A 21,978-nucleotide genomic window follows, 5' to 3' on the forward strand; every position below is an offset into this window, starting at 1 on the left:
TCTCCCAGGAAACACGAGAGCTCTTACCACCCACTGTCCTCAGCGAGGAAGAGAACGAGAACAACTGCAGCAGATGTTTTTTTCAGGGAGGCAGACTTTTTCCTTTTGTTCCATTTTATTTTTACAATAGAACAGAATAGGATAGAATTTTGATTGCACGTTCACAACACCGTTGCCACGGAATTTGGATGCAATACACCAGTGCAACATCTGCTCATAAAAAAATGCCAATATTAAATATGTTAAGAAAATATACATATTTGTAAAAACAAAATCTGGTGTTGTGAGGCTGTCATGCAGCTGTTGGCATTTGTTTTGACTAAAAAGACCTTCAGTTAGTTTTAGTTTTCCTTCTGGCTGTTTTCACAAACACAAAGTCCATTTCCACGATACAGTGTCACGTTAAGGTTGTCAGCGTGGAAGAGGAAAGTGAACATCTGTCCAAGAGTCACTCTATATCCTGGTGTATAATAGTTTAACTCTGTCGATACTTAATTAAACGGAGGATTTGTGTCGCGTCGCCGTGGCCATTTTGTTCCCAGTGACTAATATGGGCTTGGGATTCACTGAAGTGTTGTATAGTAGGCAGGAGACGTCATATTGCTTCATCACTGCAACCAAGGCGTGTGACTGCACTGCAGAAAAACCTACCCATTTATTTCCCTTTTTGGCCTTGAGATATTAGTTTATTAAATCAAACTATATTCCACAGGTTTTTGAAAATCCAGCAGCATGTCTCAAAGAATAGTGCGTTACATAACCAGATGCTCACCACACCATCTTTTTATCCAACCCACCATGAATCAGTCTTTTTTTTATGTTGGATTTGGGCATCTGTCTTGTCAGTCTTGACTGCACGAGCCCACACATCACATCCAACTGTCCACATTTCATCGCCGCAGCTCACCAAACCCCAATCTCCCTCCTGAATGGGGATCTAAACATCAGTCGGTGATTCCTGAGCGGAAACAAAGTGACTACACATTTACATAACACCCAGCCGAATAAACAGCGGAGAGAGCTGTGGCGCTCAGAGGGAGGCGAGATTGATGGGAGAATGTAACACAACACCTCCAACTAGACATCACGAGCCAGCTCATTTCATAACCGGTGTTTTCCAAGACCCTATAATTATGACCATCATCCAAACCCCAAGTATTACCCAAACGACATCATCTGGCTGTTTTTATTTTTTGTTTTTTTTTACATAAAAGCATTTTCTGGTAACTTCACACTTGCTTCAACTCTCAAATGAACCTTTTCTCTCACCTCTGCATGAAACCTATACACGTTTTACACCTTCTCCGCAACGTGAACGTGTTACTGTGAAACTGTGAAGTGACTGTTAATGTGAGGCAAGTGTAGTTTTTAGAGTATAGCATTTCACTAACTTCAGACTGACTCATATGTGCCCTTAAAGAGTCCCTCCGAATCTTTTTTTTTTAATAATGTTTCCTCCCACAATAACACAGCGACTTTTCTAGATTTTTCTTCTTTTAGGACTTCCTGGTAAAGTCCTGAGCCTCTCTGCATAGAGTTTGCTTCTTCTCCCTGTGTGTGCATGGGTTCTCTCTGGGTTCTCCACTTTCCTCCTGTAGTCCAAAAACATGGAGATTTGGGGATTAGGCAAACTGGACACTCTAATCTGATGGTTGTTTGTCTCTATGTGTGTCCCTGTGATGGACTATAGCGACCTGTCCAGGGTGTACCCTTGCTTTTCGCCCTATGTCAGCTGGGATTGGCACCAGCGACCCCCACGACCTTAATGTGTGGAGGATAAAGCGCTAAAAGACGGATGACTGGATGGCCCTCACCCAAACCTACTGTATATGTCCTTAGAAATAAACCCCAATTAAAAGTCATAATCATAACTCTCATGCAGTAAAGATTTCTTTATGATGACTATGGTGACTTTTGTTTGCTGTAGTTTGCAATGCACATATTGCCTGCTACTATATACACCTGCTGCTTATAGAACCCCCCCTCTTTTTAAACACTTTTCCATGCGCAATGATTGCACAGATGACAAGTGAAGCGCGGACACACTTTTATCTGATGAAGTTTTACAGATAATGCCACAGTCAGCTGGCTGGCGGCAGAAAAAAACATTGTCTCCTTATTAGCTGTGATTACTGGAGAGAGCTGTTATTATCTTATCTTTTCTTCACACCGCCTCCTTACTGACGCACCTCTCTAAAGCTCAGTCTGTGGCCAGGGAAGCGCGCTCCCGTACGCGCGCCCACCGCCGCCACCACGCTCTCCTTTCTCGCCGATACAGAAAGCGGGTGTCGGTGCGAACGTCGCTGGGCTGTGAGTGAATTGGCTGTAGTGGGGAATGTAATATCCTTCTCTCTCGCTCTCGCTCCCTGCGCCTGGTTCCTTCTGTCATCTCATCTCTGCGGCGGACGCCGGGTAAGTTCATTTTCTGCATTTATTTGCAGGTATATAGAGAGTGACATGCAGTTATGAATCCGTGAACCGAATATTGGAAGTAGTTAGACCAGACAGAGGCTGCACAGGGTATGTGGAAATTGGGTTTTACTTGACATGGGCGTAAATAAGCTGTTGACATCTTAATTGGTTTTTGAAAAAAAAGAGAGACCCTAATTAAGGTGCATTTTAGACCTATAGGCAGTTAAAGCTCCACACGAGTGCTGGACATAACTATTGTCATTGATATTAAATGATAAAGTCAGGGCTGAATGATTGAATCTGTGCATTTGAATGAACATGCAAATAATTATTTTTCCCTCTTAAATACAAGGCACGGTCACTATGAAGGGGTGGTTTTAATTATGTTAAGGGTGTGGGAGTGAGGGGCTCTCTGTGTGTGTGTGTGTGTGGGGTGAGTGGATGTATACCTGCTGTGAGTGGCTTGTGTAGAATGACTTGTATTGACTGGCTATCGCCTGGATCCTGAGCAGACCTGGCTCACAGAAAAAGAGTCGTGATGAGGGAGATTCCCGCTCCTCTGGAGGGTCAGCAGTGTGTGAGCCAAGAGTAACCAGTGGCTGCATGTGTGTGTTGAGGAATGTCCAATATTATGTCCATGGGCTGCGTCTGCCTGCCCAATGGATGGGATGTGACATCTTGCTTCATAAAAGTCAGCAACACGTTTCCTGGGGACATGTGCTGGAATCCAGGTGGGGATGAGTTCTGCTGCATTGACAGTGTGTGTGTGACCAGACGGAAGCTGTGGTGGCCCGAGCCACAGCTTCATGTCGAGTGTGATGAAGAATGAGGGCGTGTGTGGTAGAAATTATGAAGGGAGGGAGAGCATTGTATCTCAAGTGTTTGTGAGTGTGTGTGTGTGTGTGTGTGGTTTCTTTTTGCCTGACTGTGTTGGTATGAAGAATAGACAATGAAGGAATCACAGAGATGAATGATTTGCAGGCTTTTTTTTGCATTCGCATGACTGAACATACACACACACACACATCTGACTGTTGTGCCCATGTGCAACCTTATTGTAACAAAAGAATATTTGGAATGCACTGTATGGTATGGTTAAAACTACAATTAAAGGTCCAGTGTAACATTTACTGCAGGTTCATTGGAAGAATAAAGATCCTTTGGTTTTCATGGCCGTAGAATGAGTCTTTTTTTGTGTACTGTATGTAAGGCAATGTCCTTCCCAACGGTTTTGAAGGGAACACTTACGACCAAAATGAAGAAGAATGACTTCCTTTCTGGAATACGAAGGCCACAGTAGTTGCCTGATGCACTTGACTCCGAAAGGGAGGGTTGAGCAGAGGAGTCCTCGGTTTGTTACAATCTGGTGTTTCACCACTATCACTCATTCTTACACACTTAAAACCTTATGAAGGATATGGTTCTGGTTCCATGTATACCATTAAAAAGACTTTTAGCCTCAGGTTGACAGCTTTAGAAAGCCTGTGCTTACAGTACATAGTAATTGCTGGTCTGTCACTGGACACTCTTCTGCACCCAACGTCCTCCACCTTACTTCACTACCTTAAAGGGCACAGCTTTGTCTGCGTTGACACTCAGCTCTGACACTGAATGTAAATATGTGTGTAATTGTCAGGATTGTGGGCTGGTCCACACATCGCCTCACTGCACAGTCATAAGTAAAAGGAGGATTTTTAATTGATGTACTCTAAGGCCAGCATTTTCCTTGCAGTATGGGGCAGCATCGGAAACCCTTTCATTAAATGACATGAAGTGTTAAAGGAGGTCTCCACACTTGGCTTATGGTTCTATATTACAGCAAGAGAATTATCTAGGAAAAAAATGGACCCCAGTGATGAGTGACAGAGTCAAATGAAGGACACCTCATGGTTGGTGATGATATGAGGCCAAGGAGCAGCAAGCATATAGTGTCACTCATCCTGTGCTCTCAGCCTAGTCAGCTTTAATATTAAGGTTGCACCAACCATACATTTATCTATACTGATACTCCGTCATTTGTATTCATGATATACTCTGACACCGGGTTCATGTTTCAGTAACTGTGTCATGCTAAACGCACCTGATTTGCTTTAGGTGTGGACCATTAAACCTACATATATTTAAGGTAAGATGCTTGGCTGTAAAGAATTGTAAAAAGACATGATTAAACATTAGACCAGAGGTAGATGTACTGCCTTTCCAACGTTGGTAATTTGTCTTGCGAAGAACATTTTCCTGAGTGAAGTTTATTTCCATTTAGTGACGGCAAATGGAAAACAAAATATACAAATGGATTCACCCAAACGGTAAAATCAGATACAAACATCAGGCATTCGCAAAAAAAAACCTCTCCACTAATTCTCGCCGAGTGCATTACCATAGTCCAAGTGATAAATGATAAAAGCATCCGCACAACTTTGAATGTGCATTTTACATCAATCTCCAAATAAATGGGAAGGTGAAAAAGTTGCGAGACGTGACTTCAGTGAACACCAGGCAGCAGGTTTTATAGCAAAATATGCCAAAGGGATATGAGAGAGAGAGAGAGAGGGAGAGAAGCAGCATGCCACGGATACTTTGGTAACTTACAACCCTAGACAGCCAACGAGCAAACAAAACACCGTGGACATGTTTGCTTTTAGATATTTAACATCTGCTTTGACCCTGGGCCAGACTGGTGTGCTCAGGTAAATTTGTTTTGTTCATAGCCTCAGGGATCTGAGGCGTTGTATTGGAAGTTCAATGTTTACAAAGAGGGAAGACAGTGCTGATGGCTGTGGTTGATCTGACAGGTGGTCTTTAGTGAGGCAGGCATAAGTAGAAAAAATACGTATACATATCTGTTTAAATGTCAGAAGGTTTCTCATATCTGTAGCTTAGGTGGTTGGTGTATGGCAAATCCAAAACAGCTCAATGTTTATTGTTTCTTAAGCCGACTGTTTGTGTTTTCATACCACTGATTTAGGTAAGACTGCAGCCGGCAGCTATTTGCACCACACATTCTGACAAGTAATACCACCACTTCAAAGTCGAGAGCTTTGATTGAATGGGATTTTTTATTTTTTTTTTTCCCTTTGCCCGTGATCCCTTGCTACTCTTAAATCTGTTTGTCCTTTCCTGTGACGGAGCTGTCTTTACTTTATTGTATAATTTCATTAGGATAAATGCAGTGAGTATAAAAAAGCTCTTCAAGTACACTGGGGGGAAAAAAACAACCCCTCCCCCCCCCAAGAAAAACCTATGTCATTTTGCCTTTTTGTGTCACTCTGGTTAAACCCTGGCTACCAAAAAAGGGAAAAAATTGCAGACAGATACAGTTCACAGCTCATCAGAGACATGTTACAGATGGCGGAGCCTCAGTAACAATCAAATTTACTACTTGTTTACTTTATTTAAAAAGAGCAGGGTCTTTTCTAACCCTCACTGTCTGCCTGTTAGGTAAAGAGCATTCAATAAGAATGTGTGTCTGCTACGTTTGAAAACAAAAAAAAAGGCCCATTGCCTTTAGGAACCACTCTTAAATTATTTTTCACCAGTCCATGACTGCGGAGAATAAAAAACAAAATTATGCCAGTGATAGTTGCCAGAAGTATGAGAATGCTAGACAGATCTCATTGTTGTTGGGTTTTTTGTTTTTTTTTTCTTGAACACATTTGAGAGGTCTTCAAACCTAAGACAGCATAAAACAAACATTCAAGCACCGCCGAAAGGGATTCTCCTCTGTGTGTGTGACAGAGACACATAGCAACAGAATGAGACAGATGGAGGACGACCATTTGATGGCTGTTGTCTTGTTTGCAGAAATGAATTCTAGGATTATATAATAACTCACCACGTAACGGTGAATTAGTCTGTTACCCTGTCTAACCTGTAGGGGCTGAAGTGGACCTGAAGAGATCATCCATCACTGAGGCACATCTAATAGTGGCCCGTGTCTAGATGGTCTCTCTCTCCCTTCGGCCTTTTATGTGAAATTGACTCTTCATGAATAAAAGACCCAAAACCCTAAGAGCGACACCTAGGGGCTCCAATGTCCCCCACATTTCACAAAACAAGTGGTAGCCTATTGTTCATCGGGCTTAAGATGCAAGTTGCGTCTTGAGGATGGAACCAGACCCATGCTGTTCACAGACTGGGTCTGGTTTAATCCTACAGAGACCTGAAAGTCAAACAGGGCTGATTTTTGGTTTTTGAATACCAAACAAAAACATCACCAACAAAGAAAAAGAGCTCCTCAACCATACATTATGTCTTGTAAACAGTAAGTTACTCATTAAGTCATTTTTATTAACATTTTTAAGGATTTGTGGCTGAGGAACTGCAATCATGTGACATTATAAAATCCACCAAGTAGCCACAGCCTGAGCCGAGGAAAAACAAATCTCTGTGCCACAGCAGTCAGCTGTGTCCAACACCATGTGATTAACATGTCCAAGCTGTTAAAAGAAACAAACACTGGTCTCAATATTTACATCCTGTAACTGCAGTTCCATCTGTTTTGCTCCGATGTATCTATCAATAATAGATAAGCGCCAGAACCAAATACCTCACACAAAGTGGCTGCCCTCAGGACTCAGTATTTGTCTCTTCAAGGCTGCGTTTCTCTGCACTTTCTGAGGCACAGACAGTTTATCGCAGCCATCTTCAAACCTAAGTTACAAAGGTGGCAAAAAAAACAAACCCTACATTTGGCGAATAGATTTATCAGCGGGGTAATGCATATACTTCACTCTGCATATGTAATGCAGCATGTGCCTGTATGTATAATCAATAAAATAGGACGTGTAGTATGTGCACTATGTCCAAATAATTGCATTATCATAAATCCGACGTCTTTCAAAGTCAAGGTTTGAAAGATTTCAATTGATTTGGAATTGCATTGATTTTCTGTCTGTACTGTATGTTTTCTTCCAAAAATATTAGCTCAGAGTCTCAAAGGAAGACTCTTTGAGGACCTTTGATTACATTTGTGTTTGTAGTGGTGTCTGCGTCTTTTGCTATGAACGCAAAACACTGAATGCTTAATTATTGCGAACGTGTGAATGAGTTCATAGATCAAAGCTAATTTGTTAGGCTGTTGCTTGATGAATAGGGAATCAAGAGAGGGCTCAGGGGGACATTGTAGCAAGTTCAGCCTTGAACGTTTCTTCCGAAAAAGTTCTGCACTGCTGTGTTAGAAGGTTTTAATATGAATATTATATTGGCTTTCCTGGAAGCTTGTTGCTCTTCAGGTTGGAAATAAGCTCTTTTAATTCCCTATGAATGTTGTGGACACTGCTGAATGCATCTGCTGAAGATTCTTCACTACCAATCACATATCAGTGATCGTAACTTTCATCCAGGAGAAGATGTCATGAGGTGGTACCGAGCTTCACTGGGTGTTTTCGATTCCTTAACCACAACGCCTTCAGCCGTGGTGACCAGTCACTGCCCATCTACCCCTGGCTTCCAGCTCATCGTTCTGCTGCCTCCTCCAGCCTGTGCGTCCCCATCTTCCTCTCCCTTCCTGAAAGTCCTAGCATCCTCTGTGTCCCTGCACTGATGGACCAGGTCCTGTTACTTTGTGGTCTTTGAAGCCTCTTCGCATCCGTCTTCCCACTTTCCTGAGCATCCTCCCCAGATCCACCCTCACCTCCCGTGATCGTGCCTTCTTCAGGAGGCCTTTCACGTTCTTTGAGGAAGACAGTGTCTCCCCCGCCCTGATGAACTGGATAGATGTAGCTGGTGCCTCATGGGTCTATTGGGGTTTTTTTTTTGTCTCTCCCACTCCAATATGTCTGCCAGTGCTGTGAGGACCTTATCATGACACCACCTGTATCTTCCCTGGCTGAGTGCAATCTTGCATCCTCCCAGAATGTGCAGCATTGTTCCTCTCGCTCTCTTTCTCTGCACAACTTGCACAGTGGGTCCACTTCTAATTGAAAGGTCTTTTAATTCCCTGTGCATGCTGTAGTTTCAAGTAACTAATATCGTGTTGGGGATTTTGTCAATTTGACAATTGAGAACTGTAAAAGAGGAGTAGATTATCTGATGATGAAAGTGAAGAACCCAATGTTATTCCATTAACTGAGTCACATTTACTTTGGGGGAGAAAAAAAAAGAGATATACTTGATAGTACAGCACTTGTCCGTTACTTATCTCATCAGAATGTGCAGTGACTTCATCCCAGGTACTTTTGTAGCTGTTAACTTTGTACTGTGTGGGAGGGTTGTAGATGCTGACAGGATAATGTTGCTCTGGTGTATTCATTAGTCATATGTGTTTGTGAATTACGCTCTGAGAACTTCTTGTAATGTGCACAACTGCAAAAGACTATCTATGCTGTGAAGTTGTGAGAACTCACACATCATTGACAGAAAATCCAAGACACAAGGGTTTACAGACGTTGGCTAAGGTTCGATTAAGAAGAGAAGCTATTGGATATAATCAATTATGAAATAAATTGGAATTTAATAAGCATTGTTAAATCTGTGATATTCTGTAAGATTGCTATCTGACATCATTCAATAACTGGAAAATTAAGCTTCTGATCAGAAAGGGCTGGATTGGTCGATGTTGCATTCACAAGAAACATCCATTGACTGACTTTCTCTTATTACTTATTTATAATTACTCCCAAGGCTTCTAGGGAACAAATATAAATGTGGATAGTGATTTCTTTCGCCATTATGCTGTGAAATCAGTTTTAACAAAATAGTTGTCTAATTCAGCGGTCACATTTTAAACAAATTAGCAACGTATGCTTCTCTGCATTATGAATCCATGCATACTGCCGTAATGTGGTGCCGGGCAAATACCTTCCACTTCCGAACCCCTCACCCCAGCTGACAGGGGCTTTTCATCTAACATTTCATCATCCAAACATTTTCAGTGCATCTGCTGCGGGCAGAGCTTGTGATGAGGCGAGCGAAGACTAATGGACTCAGAGTTTGTTCCAGAGCTTAATACCTGCTGGAAATGAGCTCTGGAAGCCAGAAAGCTGTAATCAGATTGGTAATTTGTGATTTGGTCAACCCCTGGAGTTGTAACAAAAATCATTCTTAAGAGTGTTTGTTGTTGTAGACTCACCTTGCAGGTTCTAATCATTCATCTGCTTCAGTTGAGAGAAGAAACAATTTAATTTACATTTTTATACAAATGACAACAAATGTAGCCACCTGGTTCAATGTTATTACCATTTACACTAAGGTGCCCTCATTACAGGGCAGCTCTTGTGGAAATAAGTGACCAAAGGCAGTGGCTATTAGCTCCTGTAGGTTTAAGGAACTATGCATGAGGTGCACGTTAATTTAAATTATGTGGCTGATTATGTCTACATGAGTGCACGATGGGGGTTGTTTATGTTATTTTAGATTGAGTAAACTGATTGCTAATTGTTTTCTGACATTGACTTTTTAAATTTCACAAAAAATGATGCTGAAATCGGAGTCACGACTCCATTAAAGACTAAGCATATCCATTTACCAGGAAACAAAACTCCTAATGAAACATAACGTGTCTCTGCTTGCTAGATTTGGATTTGACTGCATGTTTTGCCAAAATATTTGGTGACACAACTTAGTTGTTTCCACTTAAGCGACACGATTAGCTGTAACATGTTGGTAGCATGCCAATAATAACATCAAACATCGCATTTTAAATATTTAAATAGGTATCTTTAATTAATTTATATCACCATATGGTTCTCTATGGTTTCAGCATTTTCGTGACAATTACTGTTGGCAATTGACACATTTCTTTGACGTAAATGAAGTACAACGCAGAACATGTGTCAGAAAAACCCAGATTATCTCACAAACAAAAGCTATGGGCTGTCAAGCTCGATTGAACACCTGATTACACACACATTTGTATGCATGTATGTTGTCTGTGTAAAGAATTACACCCTTCACTGTTGACGTAAGTAAACATGAATTAGGTAAAATGTACATCAGCAGCATGACACGAAAAAAAAACAAGGATACCCACGGTACATTTAATTCACCTGTTCTGGATTTACTCGATTTGTAGATCATTTTTTGCAAATGTATTCCTGCTCCAACTTTGCTTGCTCAAATTAATTATTGACAAATTTCCTTAATGGAAGCAGCGGCTTTTGTCAGAGAACATTTTAAAGACGTATGAATTAATAAAATATGTGTGAGAAAGAGAAACTTGTACAAATGTGCTAAATTAGGGTTGGGAATCACAGAGTACCTCACAATACGATACATGGGCCACGATACCAATAATATCACGATACAACTGATAAACGTTACGATATCTGTCGAACTGAAGAAAACGTCTGTGAAAAGTTAAAAGTGCAGTATTTCTCTGTTTAATCACGTCTTAGAGAACAAAGTGCATTGAACCTGGATGGGGCGTCTCTTCACGTAGCTTTCTCCGCTGTAAATTCCCTCTTCCACCCAAGTTTCCCTCATTCATTTGAGCAGTGCCACCACGAGGAGACATGAAGTAACGATGCCCGACGAGTGAAACTGGCAGGGACTGTCTACTTCAGAGTGCCTTCATTTGTAAAAAATTGTCAGTATTTGTCAGTATAGCATGTACTTTTCAAAATGCACAACCAATAAGCAATAGTTTTGAGTTTTAGTTGTCTGGTATTTAGATTTGTTTACTTCATAAGCAAATCTAAAAGTCTATCTGTATATGCAATAATATACTCAGCTATATAAAATACTGTTTAAGATGCTTTCAGCTGTTTCCCTGAGAGACCAGGTTATTTAGATGAGGACGTAGGATTGCTGGGACCGAGCTGTTGTCAGGATGTTCACTGATGTAGAGAGATAGTGAATTACTTTTTCATCTTTGTGAGCACAGTGCATCCCAGCCAGATGTAGAGCGCACATTTAAGCCTGCCAATCGGCACCTATTTCAGGCAGCACTCGGCTCCCCCCTTCACCTTCCTTTCAAAATCCCCTCCACTAAGGGAAAACAAGGATATCTGAGTGAGAAATCTCTGAAAAGTATAAGAATCCTGCAATCACACAGTCAAGAGTCAAGAGAGAACAATAATGTGAGCAGAGACAGACCGTTCTCCAGTCATAACACAATACTGTGGAGAGAACGCTACCATCTCCCACAGGCACAGGGGTTTGGGTTTTGTTTTGCAGCCCCTAGACATGTAGAGCTCTGTGTTTTAATCCAGGTAAAGTGTGGATCAGAATGTTTAATGATTATGTGCTTCGATGCAGTACTTTCCTCATTAAAGACTGCAAACCAAACACAATACCAGTCATGCTGCCTTCAAAGGAACTCGATCCATTGGGAAGAAAAAAATGCATTCAAAAAGCTGTTGATGTCAGTCACCTCGAATGGTCACCCAAACGTTTCAAACTCACAAACTAAACCAGAGCTTTTAGTATCACACCTGTTTTGTAGATGTGGATTAAAATGGGAGAATCTCTGTAATTCCTTGCTCACTAGACTAATGCTTTAATGGACTTATTCTTTCCCTTATTATAATGTCTAATAAGGGAACGTGTAAGCTGTTTTGGGAATGTTAAAATATTTAACTTACAAACTACTAAATTGTAGTTGAATTACTATAGGGCAGGGTGACAAAGGAATACCAATTATTATATACTGCACATATGTTGTATATATGACACCCAGCGAGAAAACTCATGACATTGACTGATTAGATTTTATGTTTCCCTGTGAGAACCTTTTTGGCCATATTACCCAGCTCTACCTGTACTGGTGATGAGCCATTAAGCCATTAGGAACATTAGCTGTCACTGTCATCTCGTGTCAGAATGGCGACAGATGCTGATTATAAGGTCTGACTGCACGTCTGCAGCCCGATTCAATGTTCCCTATTAGGGCATTAACGACTTGTCATTTTTCAGATCGACTTATCTGTCAATAAAGTCGAGTCGACAAGTCTTTCGAAGTTCTCTGTAACCTTAACAGCCAGTAGCAGAACAGTCACTAATAGAATTTTCAGGTCATTTTAAGTGCACAACAGAAAGTCATAAGGTAACATCTCTCCCACTCAGCTCTTGTCTGGGCTACGTCCACACCCAGGTGTGTTTCCCCCCCGTCCGCTCATCCCGAAACCCCCCACCAAAGCTCAGCGACCCCGTTGTACCCACTCGATCCCAGGGCTGATGAACTCGACGGTCACTCTCCGTGCACTGACCGCATACCCAATTCTCAGTTACGCGTCTGCTTTTCTGTTAATGCCCGATTCCTGATACATTACTACGGCACATCTAGGGGAAAAAAATGATCTCCGTCAGTTTAGCAGTGATTGAAATCTTGCTGTCATCATCTGGAAGAGGACAAGACTGAATTCTGCTTTGACAGATCGTTTTGTTTGCTTTCTGATCCGCGTTCAGTTCACATGTAGCAGTGACGTCCACGTCTTTATGTAAATTTCGCATTTGTAAATGAGCTCTCCACCACTTTCCCCCTGCAATACTAAACCCCGTACGAACAGCAGAGATGTGGCAACGAGTCAGCAATGTAAGCTGTTTTCCCACATTGTGGTGTCACAAGCTATTCAGAGACATGTGTCAGTGTAGTCACCAGTTACGATGAGTAAGTGATTCATGGTGTTTTCGTTATGTCTGCCTTCTATGTCCGCTTGGTCAGTTTAAGCTGTGTGTGTGTGTGTGTGGAGTGAAGTCAACACATCATGAAATTCTTGAGAGCTTGGATGAGCTGAGTTTAAAGATCTCACACAAACAATGACTGCAGAAGTGATATAAGAGATGGACAAACACAGCAACAGATGCCTTTTCAGAATAACTGCTGTGCTGAACAGATGCTGAGCAACATAGCTGAGAGTCTTAGATTTACTTAAGTTTCATTCAGCATAAACACAGCTTAGTATCCAAGTCAGGCTGGTTTTCAAACGCTTTAAAGATCCCACAGCCCGGAAGTGCCAATCAACGTTGCATTTTTGTGTGTATCTGCGTCATTACCTCGTTTATGAAGCCCTAAAAGTCCAGTTCAGCCACTGCTGAGAGCGCAGGGTTTGATTGTTTTCCTGAGCGCTACAAAGCGGAACGGCACTTCCGTTGACTAGTTACGTCACTGGCGAATTTCACCACTCCTCTAACAGCAGCGCCTCGTAGTCCGGGCACTAGAGTCCAGGCACATCCGGTGACATACTTTCAACCATAGAAGAAGAAGAACTACTCTCATTGTAGCTGCTGAGCTCCGTACAACCGATACGCTCAGCAGCTAGCAACGAGAGTAGTTCTTCTTCTTCTTCTATGGTTGAAAGTAGCAATATAAAGCAGGACACGGCACCAAACTTCACCTAAAGGAAGGAGCAGTGCCAACAATACGTATATTACTGTCTATGTGTGCTTGTTTTGTCCTTTAGCATTAGCGATAGCCGGCTACAGACTAAGCTACACGCTAAGCTCATGTTTTCTTTGCAGGTGTGTTCATCATCTCGGTAACCACAACGTTATCCAAGCTACAGGCGTTCTGCAGCAGTCTTTCACTTGACACAGTGTCTTCTGACTCTGGGTCAGACTCCGGATCAAATGCGTAAGGGATTACGGCATTACTCAATGTTATGATAATTGCTAGTGGTGCATCTGCCTTTCCAGAGGGGGAGCTGTGGATCTGAGAGCTGTGATCAGTAGGAAAGCGCTCATTGGCTGGCCAATCACAAGACAGTGGGAAAGCTCTCGTTGGCTGGCAAATCACAAGACAGTCCGTGTTCTGCGGGTGTGGTTTTGGTCTGAAACTGCGCGGCTGACAAGAGCCTCAGTGATGAGATATTTACATCGGCTCGCTTGTAGCGACTGGGACGTTTTTGATTTCATAAAAACGACTTCATGTTTGTAAGTACACCTCCACATCTCACATATAAGTGAGATAGGACCATGCTATGGCCGCTTTAATGTTTAAATGTTTCTCCGTGCCTGTATGCATAACCTGTAGCTTTTACGCCGTTCTGATTGTTTTGTACTTTCTCTCTTCTGGTGTTTCTTTGGGTTTGCTTCATTTCTGTAAAACACACTTGAATGGATGAATCTGCCTTGTCTTGCATTGCTCGCTTTGAAGTCAGAGTAAGTCGTCTTTCGACCCAAAGGTTGTGCGTTCGTCTACATGCCGATGGGCAAGACACTTAAGGCCACGTTGGCAGCTGTACCGGCAGCTTGGTGAATGGGTGTGAGTGAATGGCAAAACTGTAGTGCAGCTTCGAGTGGTCGTCAAGACTAGAAAAGCACTATATAAATACAAACCATTTACCATACAGTGAGGAAACATCTCCTTTTCCGGCACTTTTGAAGGTGCCATCGGCCTTTGTCAATTACCTCAAACTTAATGACTTTGCTCGTCAACAGCTGTCTTCGCCAATGGAAATCAGCACCGCAGCATGCCAGAAAGCCCCAGTCCATCCTTTGAGTACTGTAATAGTGAGTCACTGTAGCATGAGATGATGAAGAAGTCGTATTGCCCAGAGACCGTATTCTATCCTCTTGTCTTGTCAACAATGAAACTCTCATGGCAAATGCAGCTCCCAGCAGGAAACCCGATCCAGCAGCAGAAACCTACATATACTTTACATACATAGCACCTTCAAATGCACAGCATACAGAAACGAGCAAACACTGACAGAACCTCACACATAAGCCTACTCAGTGTTTAAGATGAGAGCAAGATGTCCTGTTCCTGTTTCCACAAACCTCCAGGTAAGTGGAAACAAACAGGGGGACGCATCACATCTGCCTGTCATGTTTTGACCCGGTCAGCGAGTGCTAGTTCCATCAGTTAGTCCCCGCTGGGCATCTCACCAGTTAATACATCCGTCTGCATGCGGCAGGTAGATAAAATAGATGGTTGAGGTTAATGTTTGTGCGTGAAGTGATCCAGTCAAGCTTGAAAGAAGAACATAGGTCAGTAAGTTAAACCAGTGACTGCTGCAATAAGTGAACATGACAGTCGATCAGCCCACTCATGGCAATGGGCACGATATCTCCCTTTCAAGATGGGTATGACTCAATGTGTCACTCTACAGTATTTTGTTCACTTTTTTTTTTTTCCGTTTTTGTTTGTGGTCTCTGCACGTCATATTTAAAAAAAAAATAATAATAATAATCTTACACAGTGACTTAAACAAACCAAAAAAACATTGCTCAGATGTCATAAAGTCTAATCTAAGCCCACTTACCTTTGTTTAGTGTTGGGTGCTTTTCTGTACCAGAAAGCTGGAATTATTCACATTTACATTCACTTAAGTTTAAAATGCTTTTTCTGCTCAGTAAGAGAAGACAAAAAAGTACTTTATTATTAGAAAGTGTCATTTGGAGCTTTTTGGGTTTTGTTTTTTTTGCAAATAAAATAGATAGCAGATGAAAACAGATGAACATACTTGTGCTTGTCTCCACAGTTGATAGTCGTTTTTTTTTTGTTTGTTTTTAGCAATGTGAGTTGTCACTTACACAATTAGCTCCATACTATCCTCCTTCACACACATAAGAAGCCCACACTTGGCAGCTTGATGTCCTTCCTGGAGCAGCCTGTTTGTGTTTCACACATTGTACTACTCCACGTTACACATGCAGCTGCAGTCTTCTTGTATGATGAGGGAAAGATGGACTGACATTGTTTGGAAAATAGAGTCAAGTTTGCCTGCATACAGAATAAACCTATCCTCCTCTCTGACAGCTTAGGAAATATTGAAATATTTTTGATTTTCTGTCGGCTTTGTTAGCCACCTTTTTTTTTTTTTAATCTGCTACCGTGCATGTGATAACCTTGAATTTGACGTTTGTCGTTAATTCAGTGCAAAACAAATATGCCGATATTGTAGATGTACAGTAGATTGACAACCGCATTACATGGAACACAACTTGCTGTGCAATTTAAAAACAATGTGGCTCAGTGAATAAAGCTGTTTTTCCAGTTCACGGAAATGTACACGTGGGCTTTGGGTTTTGTTCTGAATAAAGCCGAGAGCAGATTCCCCCTGACTCACTGGAGCTTATCTTCAGATGGCCTTGAGCAGTTGGCCTATGTTTTAGAGCATTTCAAGACAAAAACAGATTATTTCTTTGTGCTATATAAACGCCGACACAACCTGTCTTATCTATTAACTCACACTGACATAATGCATGCTGCACGTGCACCCTGTACATATACATATATACTGTATGCATACCCATATCTCAGAACTGTATATATTTCTGCAAAACATTGACAAAAATAACTGTTTTTCAAATGCACATCAGAGAATATGTCGGCGCAGTAACAGAGCGCAAGAGGACTGGAGCTGTAATTATCATCTGTCTATCTGTGCAAAGTAATCTGCATATTAAGTACCATTTTCTTCCATATTGATCCAAGAGTAAAAGGGAAGAGGAATAGAACTGCATGAGAACACATTAGAACAGGACTTTTTTTTTTCTTAAATGCTAGAATCACAGATATAAAGAAACAAATAGCTTTTTTATTGATTTACTTCACAGTAGAAATCCAAATAGGTCAGTTTGTGCCAGTAAATGTGTCATACACACTAGAAATAAAATACAAGAATTAAACAGTAAACAATGAATCAGTCTGGCAAATGGATGACCAGTGCCCACACCTTGAATGAATACACATCATATGCCTCTGCACTGCTCTTGAATTTCACCTGCGTATTACATAAGAGGGTCAACATTATGATGTTGGTGCAAATACAATAATTTCACATTAGATTTTTTACAAATGACGCTGAGAGCTTTTCATTATAATGCACAATTAACTATGAATAATGATTACCTAGGGTCCAATGCTAATAACTAAGTGAAGTATTCACTCTTGATTTATATCAGCAGGCACTTTGCCGTGTCTGAGGGTTAAGTGAACTGTTCACGTACTCACCTACCTCTGGAGCTACCATCTGGGGATTGAACAATGTCATTAGGGACCTGATGGTCAGAGTTTGGCTGCCTCTGCGCCATCAACACATTAAGTAAAACTACTGTAGTTCATGCGTTTCTATAGCAACAGCTCCCACACATGTCTTCGGGATACTAAGTAATGCAATGCGAGTGAATGAAAGCTGCCATGAGCATTTCAATTTAAACTAATCAATCAATCAACTGATAATTATATGGATATGGGGGGGGGCATTACATGAATTAAGTGAAATAAAGTAAGACATGAAAGCAATGACTGTAACTGCATCTGCAGTGATTTTTACTGTTGTATAACCATACTTGTCCTTGGTGGATTTTTTTTTTCATGTCTCCTTTCTCTTTCTCCTCTTTTGCAATTTCTCTCTCTCTCTCGCTCCATCTCTCGTTCTGTCTCTCTCCTAGGTGTTGGTGAGTGACGGGGGGTAATGTGATGGCAGAGCTGGCAGGAAGGTCAGATCAAAGCAGACTCTCTGCTGCACACTGAACCAACTGGATGCAGCCATTCTAAAGCTACAGCCAAGTCAGGTAAACGTTTGGGTGCGAATGTGAAGAAAAAAGTGTCGTGGCTCTGTCAGCCGTTTCCTTCCATAAGACCTTGAACACATATAAGGTTATCACTAAAAAGCACATTTTGAAGTCAAACTTTTCTTTCATCCACTTGGACATGTTTTATGTGCGAGGATTAGAAACCACAAAGACACCAAAGAACAGCACACATTTTGCAGCCCTTTAAAGGTGACTATTTAAATTCTGCGTCAGATTAAGAACTGATCAAAACAAACAAACAATATACACAGTTTCACAAGAAATGGTCTCCTAAATAAGTCATTTTGACAGCTCAATTTCCCAACATTTGTTTCAGATTCTAATGCACAATTGTCTTTAACTTCTAACTGCAGAATGGATTTCCTCAATTCCACTGATGGGGTGTTTGCCACAAGCACCAGTGGTTATGACTCTTTGGATACGCTTCCTCCCAGTAAGACACTGCTTACACTGACCCTGTCTGTACTCGCCATCCTGACAACATTCTTCAACTGTCTGGTGATCACCGCTATCGCAGTGACCCGCAAGTTGCACCATCCAGCCAACTACCTCATCTGCTCATTAGCAGTGACTGACCTGCTGGTGGCTGTGCTGGTCATGCCCTTCAGTATTGTGTACATCCAGAAAGAGCGATGGGTCATGGGCCAGGTGGTGTGTACCATCTGGTTGAGTGTGGATATCACCTGTTGCACATGCTCCATTCTACACCTTGCTACAATTGCCATTGACCGTTACAGGGCCATTACTGACGCAGTGGAGTATTCGCGCAAACGCACAGGTGCCAGGGCTGGAGCAATGGTAGCAGTGGTGTGGTTTTTGTCCATACTCATCTCACTTCCCCCTCTTCTGTGGCGGCACTACAGTGGGGATGCGGACCACAAAGACCAGTGCATCATCATCCACCATCACATGGCCTTCACCTTGTACTCTACCCTTGGAGCATTTTACATACCCCTGCTGCTCATCCTCATCCTCTACTACAAAATCTACCGGGCTGCTCAGACCCTTTATATGCGCAGGGAGGCCAGCCGAGCCAGCCGTCACTCATGCATGACCAATGGGAGCATGATCCCTTCATCGTACCCTGCTGGAGATGGTGACGCTGATGGGGAGCCTCAAAGTCCAGAACCCATAAACCCACCAGAAAAGTCTATCTCTGAACCTTCAACTGAGGAACCTCCACGGGAACGGGCGCGTGTCTCAGTGAAGACTTTTCACTGCAAGAAGCGCCGGCATGAGTCGCGGAGCGAATCACGCCGGAGCCAGTTTTACCAAGGACCTCGGATCTCTGGCTCACGTGAACGCAAAGCAGCTTCCACACTGGGGTTGATAATAGGAGCCTTTGTCATCTGTTGGTTGCCATTTTTTGTCAAAGAGGTGATTGTCAACACCTGCAGCTCGTGCAGCACTTCCATGGAGATGGCTGACTTTCTGACATGGCTGGGATATCTCAACTCCCTGATCAACCCCCTCATCTACACCATCTTTAATGAAGACTTTAAAAAAGCTTTCCAAAGACTAGTAAGGTGCAGCCATTACCTCTGATGGTCGCATTTGTACATGACAACACGTAAACACATAAAGGGGAGGGTACAGATAAATAGCTGGTGGTCAAAGAATAATGACTATAATGGGCCTGAGAGAGAATAATCTCATACAGGAAAGGACTGACTCTGCTTTTCAGACACTCCACCAGGCATTTCAACAACCTTAATGGCACTAGCTCAGAAATGAGCTTTGCAGTTAAATTCCACATTGAAATCCAGGTCCTGCTATTAATAGAACAGCCTGAGATCTCATTGATGTTAAGTGGTGTGCAAATGTGAAGGGACACTGACAAGTTGGGGTTTGGAAAAAAGGCCATTGCTGACCTTTTGGAGATATGGGTTCTCAGCATTTAGTGAACAGCTCTATTTAAAGGTCTAAAGAGTGCAGTCTATTATGTCTCTTCCTTCTAATGTCCGCCCCTCTATATCTGCAGGCTGGACGTGTGTGAAATATCACAGAATTAAAACACACAAAAGTTTTCTTCGTATGATGTTGTGGGTTGGGTTGAGTGACTTCTATCTGACTGGCTAATGACTGCAAACCATGTCAACAAATACGTTATAGAATAATAAAAAAAAGGTTGATTGTTGAAGCTAAAATAATGGCACTGATTCTTACATAATTGATTTGACAATTTGAAAAGTGGTATGTTTTCACTTCCTTTTCATAAACCTCACATTAACATACAGTATAAATACTGAAAAAGATGGATGGCACCATAATAGAATGCCTTAAGTGTGATGGAAATGTTTTATCATCTGGGGCCAAATCATATCATTGGTAACACTTCCCGAAATGTAAAAACAACACGCGGAACAAAAGCATCTAATTGTTGGAGAAGTTGTAAAGGTTACAGTTTCTATGAAGCCTCTTAAATTGATATTTTTGCACAAGTCATTATGTTCCTTTAAATATGTTTTCAGTTTTTAAGTTTGAATTATATTTGTCTTGAAACCATTACCATTGACATGCCATCCCATCTAATTCCCACACTATAGCCAGCATTTGGTTAATGGCTGTGATAAACCACTGGTGAAGAAATCCTCATTACATTACTCCCACTCAAGTACTTGGAATAGAAATACTGTTTCTTTACTGCCTCCAAGAGGGCACATGATAAATTGATGAAAATATGGATGAGTCAATTGAGAGGGTGTACTGTATGCTAAGGAGTATACACGGTGTGCAGTATTACATACATCTCTGAAAGTATGTCCAGTATTTGTATGCTGTTTCTTTGTCTTTCCGTCTTAATCATCACTAATAAACATTCCACATCTGAACGATGACCCCCCCGCTCTCCGAGTCATTGCTACTGATCATATGATGTTTGAGATGAGTACACTTGCTATGTGCATGTAGAGAGAGTAAGTATCAACAAAAAAGACAATCCATTGATAATCAGAAAGCGTTATTGGCTTTTGAAATCACATGGTGTTAATCTAAGTTTCACTCTGCTAACATTCTGCTGTTAAATGAACAAACCTCAGTCTGGTGTGATGGCACCTCCCTGTGGCTAGCAGAAATACTGCAGACTTTGCTGGTTGCCGTAATTAATCGAACAGCTTTCTTTCACAGACGCAACAAAGAAAACCATGAATGTGGCAAAATAGTGCTGTTCATTTGTAAAGACTGTTTTGATGTCTAAGTCCTCATTGTATCACATATAATAAATAAATAATCTGAGAGAGACCATCAAGGCAAAGTCAAATTCACTCTACATTATTCACTATTTTTGTGATAGTGAACATTTTGTTCTTTACCCAGCGCACATAACAAAGCCAATTGTAAGTCATGCTTATCATATGTTTTAGGAAACTGCTTAGAGGGTTATATTCACATGTTGCCATGTCCGTTTGGAAAATCTGAAGAAGCATACCCCTTTAATTCTAACCTATACTCACTATTTATCCCATTTCCAGTAAAATACTGTATAACGTAGATACTAGGAACAGAACTGTCTGTGGATGTTCAGCCCATCTAAAACTTACAGTACAAGCTGCAATGTTCATGTACATGCAGTTGTTACATCACAAACGTACTGTGCTCTGAAGGGCCGCTGCCAAATCTGTCTCCAAAGCACACAAACTACAACTGCAGCAAAAGTGAGCGAACGCTCCCCAGGGAACATCCATGCAGATACTGTATGCCAGGCACAGACCAGGCAAAGCCTTCTTTCTCTGGCCTTAAAGAGACTGTGCTGTTCTTGGAGGGAAGGTTCATCCCAAATTCCTCAATAACAAGGTACAGGACTGAAAAGGGGACGCATGGCCTTTCTTGACATCCTGGTGGATTTGGCTCAGAGCCTGTAAAGTTTAACATTATAGATTCAATTTTACTTGTTAGAATGTAATTTTTATAAAATAAAAGTATGAACATTCATCCATAGAATTATGGTATATATACACAGTGGTACAATACTAATATATTGGTTCATTCAATAGGTCCATCCATTCCAATTTTAAGGTATGTTGTTCTGGTGATGCTTACATTTTTGGATTAGGAGTCATTTGTTTTTCAATGTTGGTGGTAAATCTTTTTTCTTATTTTTTTGCACCCTCTTGAAACAAATCAAAAAATGGGGCTAATGCCTCCATG

General features: G+C 41.6%; 1 protein-coding gene across 1 annotated transcript; it reads left to right on the forward strand.

The window, feature by feature from the left end:
- Nucleotides 1–2,276: 2,276 nt before the first annotated feature.
- htr1fa (5-hydroxytryptamine (serotonin) receptor 1Fa) lies at nt 2,277–20,663 on the forward strand. Its single transcript, XM_058615497.1, has 3 exons — nt 2,277–2,412; nt 17,689–17,811; nt 18,186–20,663. Exon 3 carries the CDS (start codon nt 18,187–18,189, stop codon nt 19,375–19,377), a length of 1,191 nt encoding a protein of 396 aa, XP_058471480.1. The 5' UTR covers nt 2,277–2,412; nt 17,689–17,811; nt 18,186; the 3' UTR covers nt 19,378–20,663.
- Nucleotides 20,664–21,978: the final 1,315 nt, after the last annotated feature.

This window comes from Solea solea, chromosome 2 (assembly GCF_958295425.1).
Source record: "Solea solea chromosome 2, fSolSol10.1, whole genome shotgun sequence".
NCBI classification, from domain to species: Eukaryota; Metazoa; Chordata; class Actinopteri; order Pleuronectiformes; family Soleidae; genus Solea; species Solea solea.

What these genes read in the sequence shown, in the direction of transcription:
- htr1fa (XM_058615497.1), top strand. Translation starts at nt 18,187, where the DNA reads ATGGATTTCCTCAATTCCACTGATGGGGTGTTTGCCACAAGCACCAGT.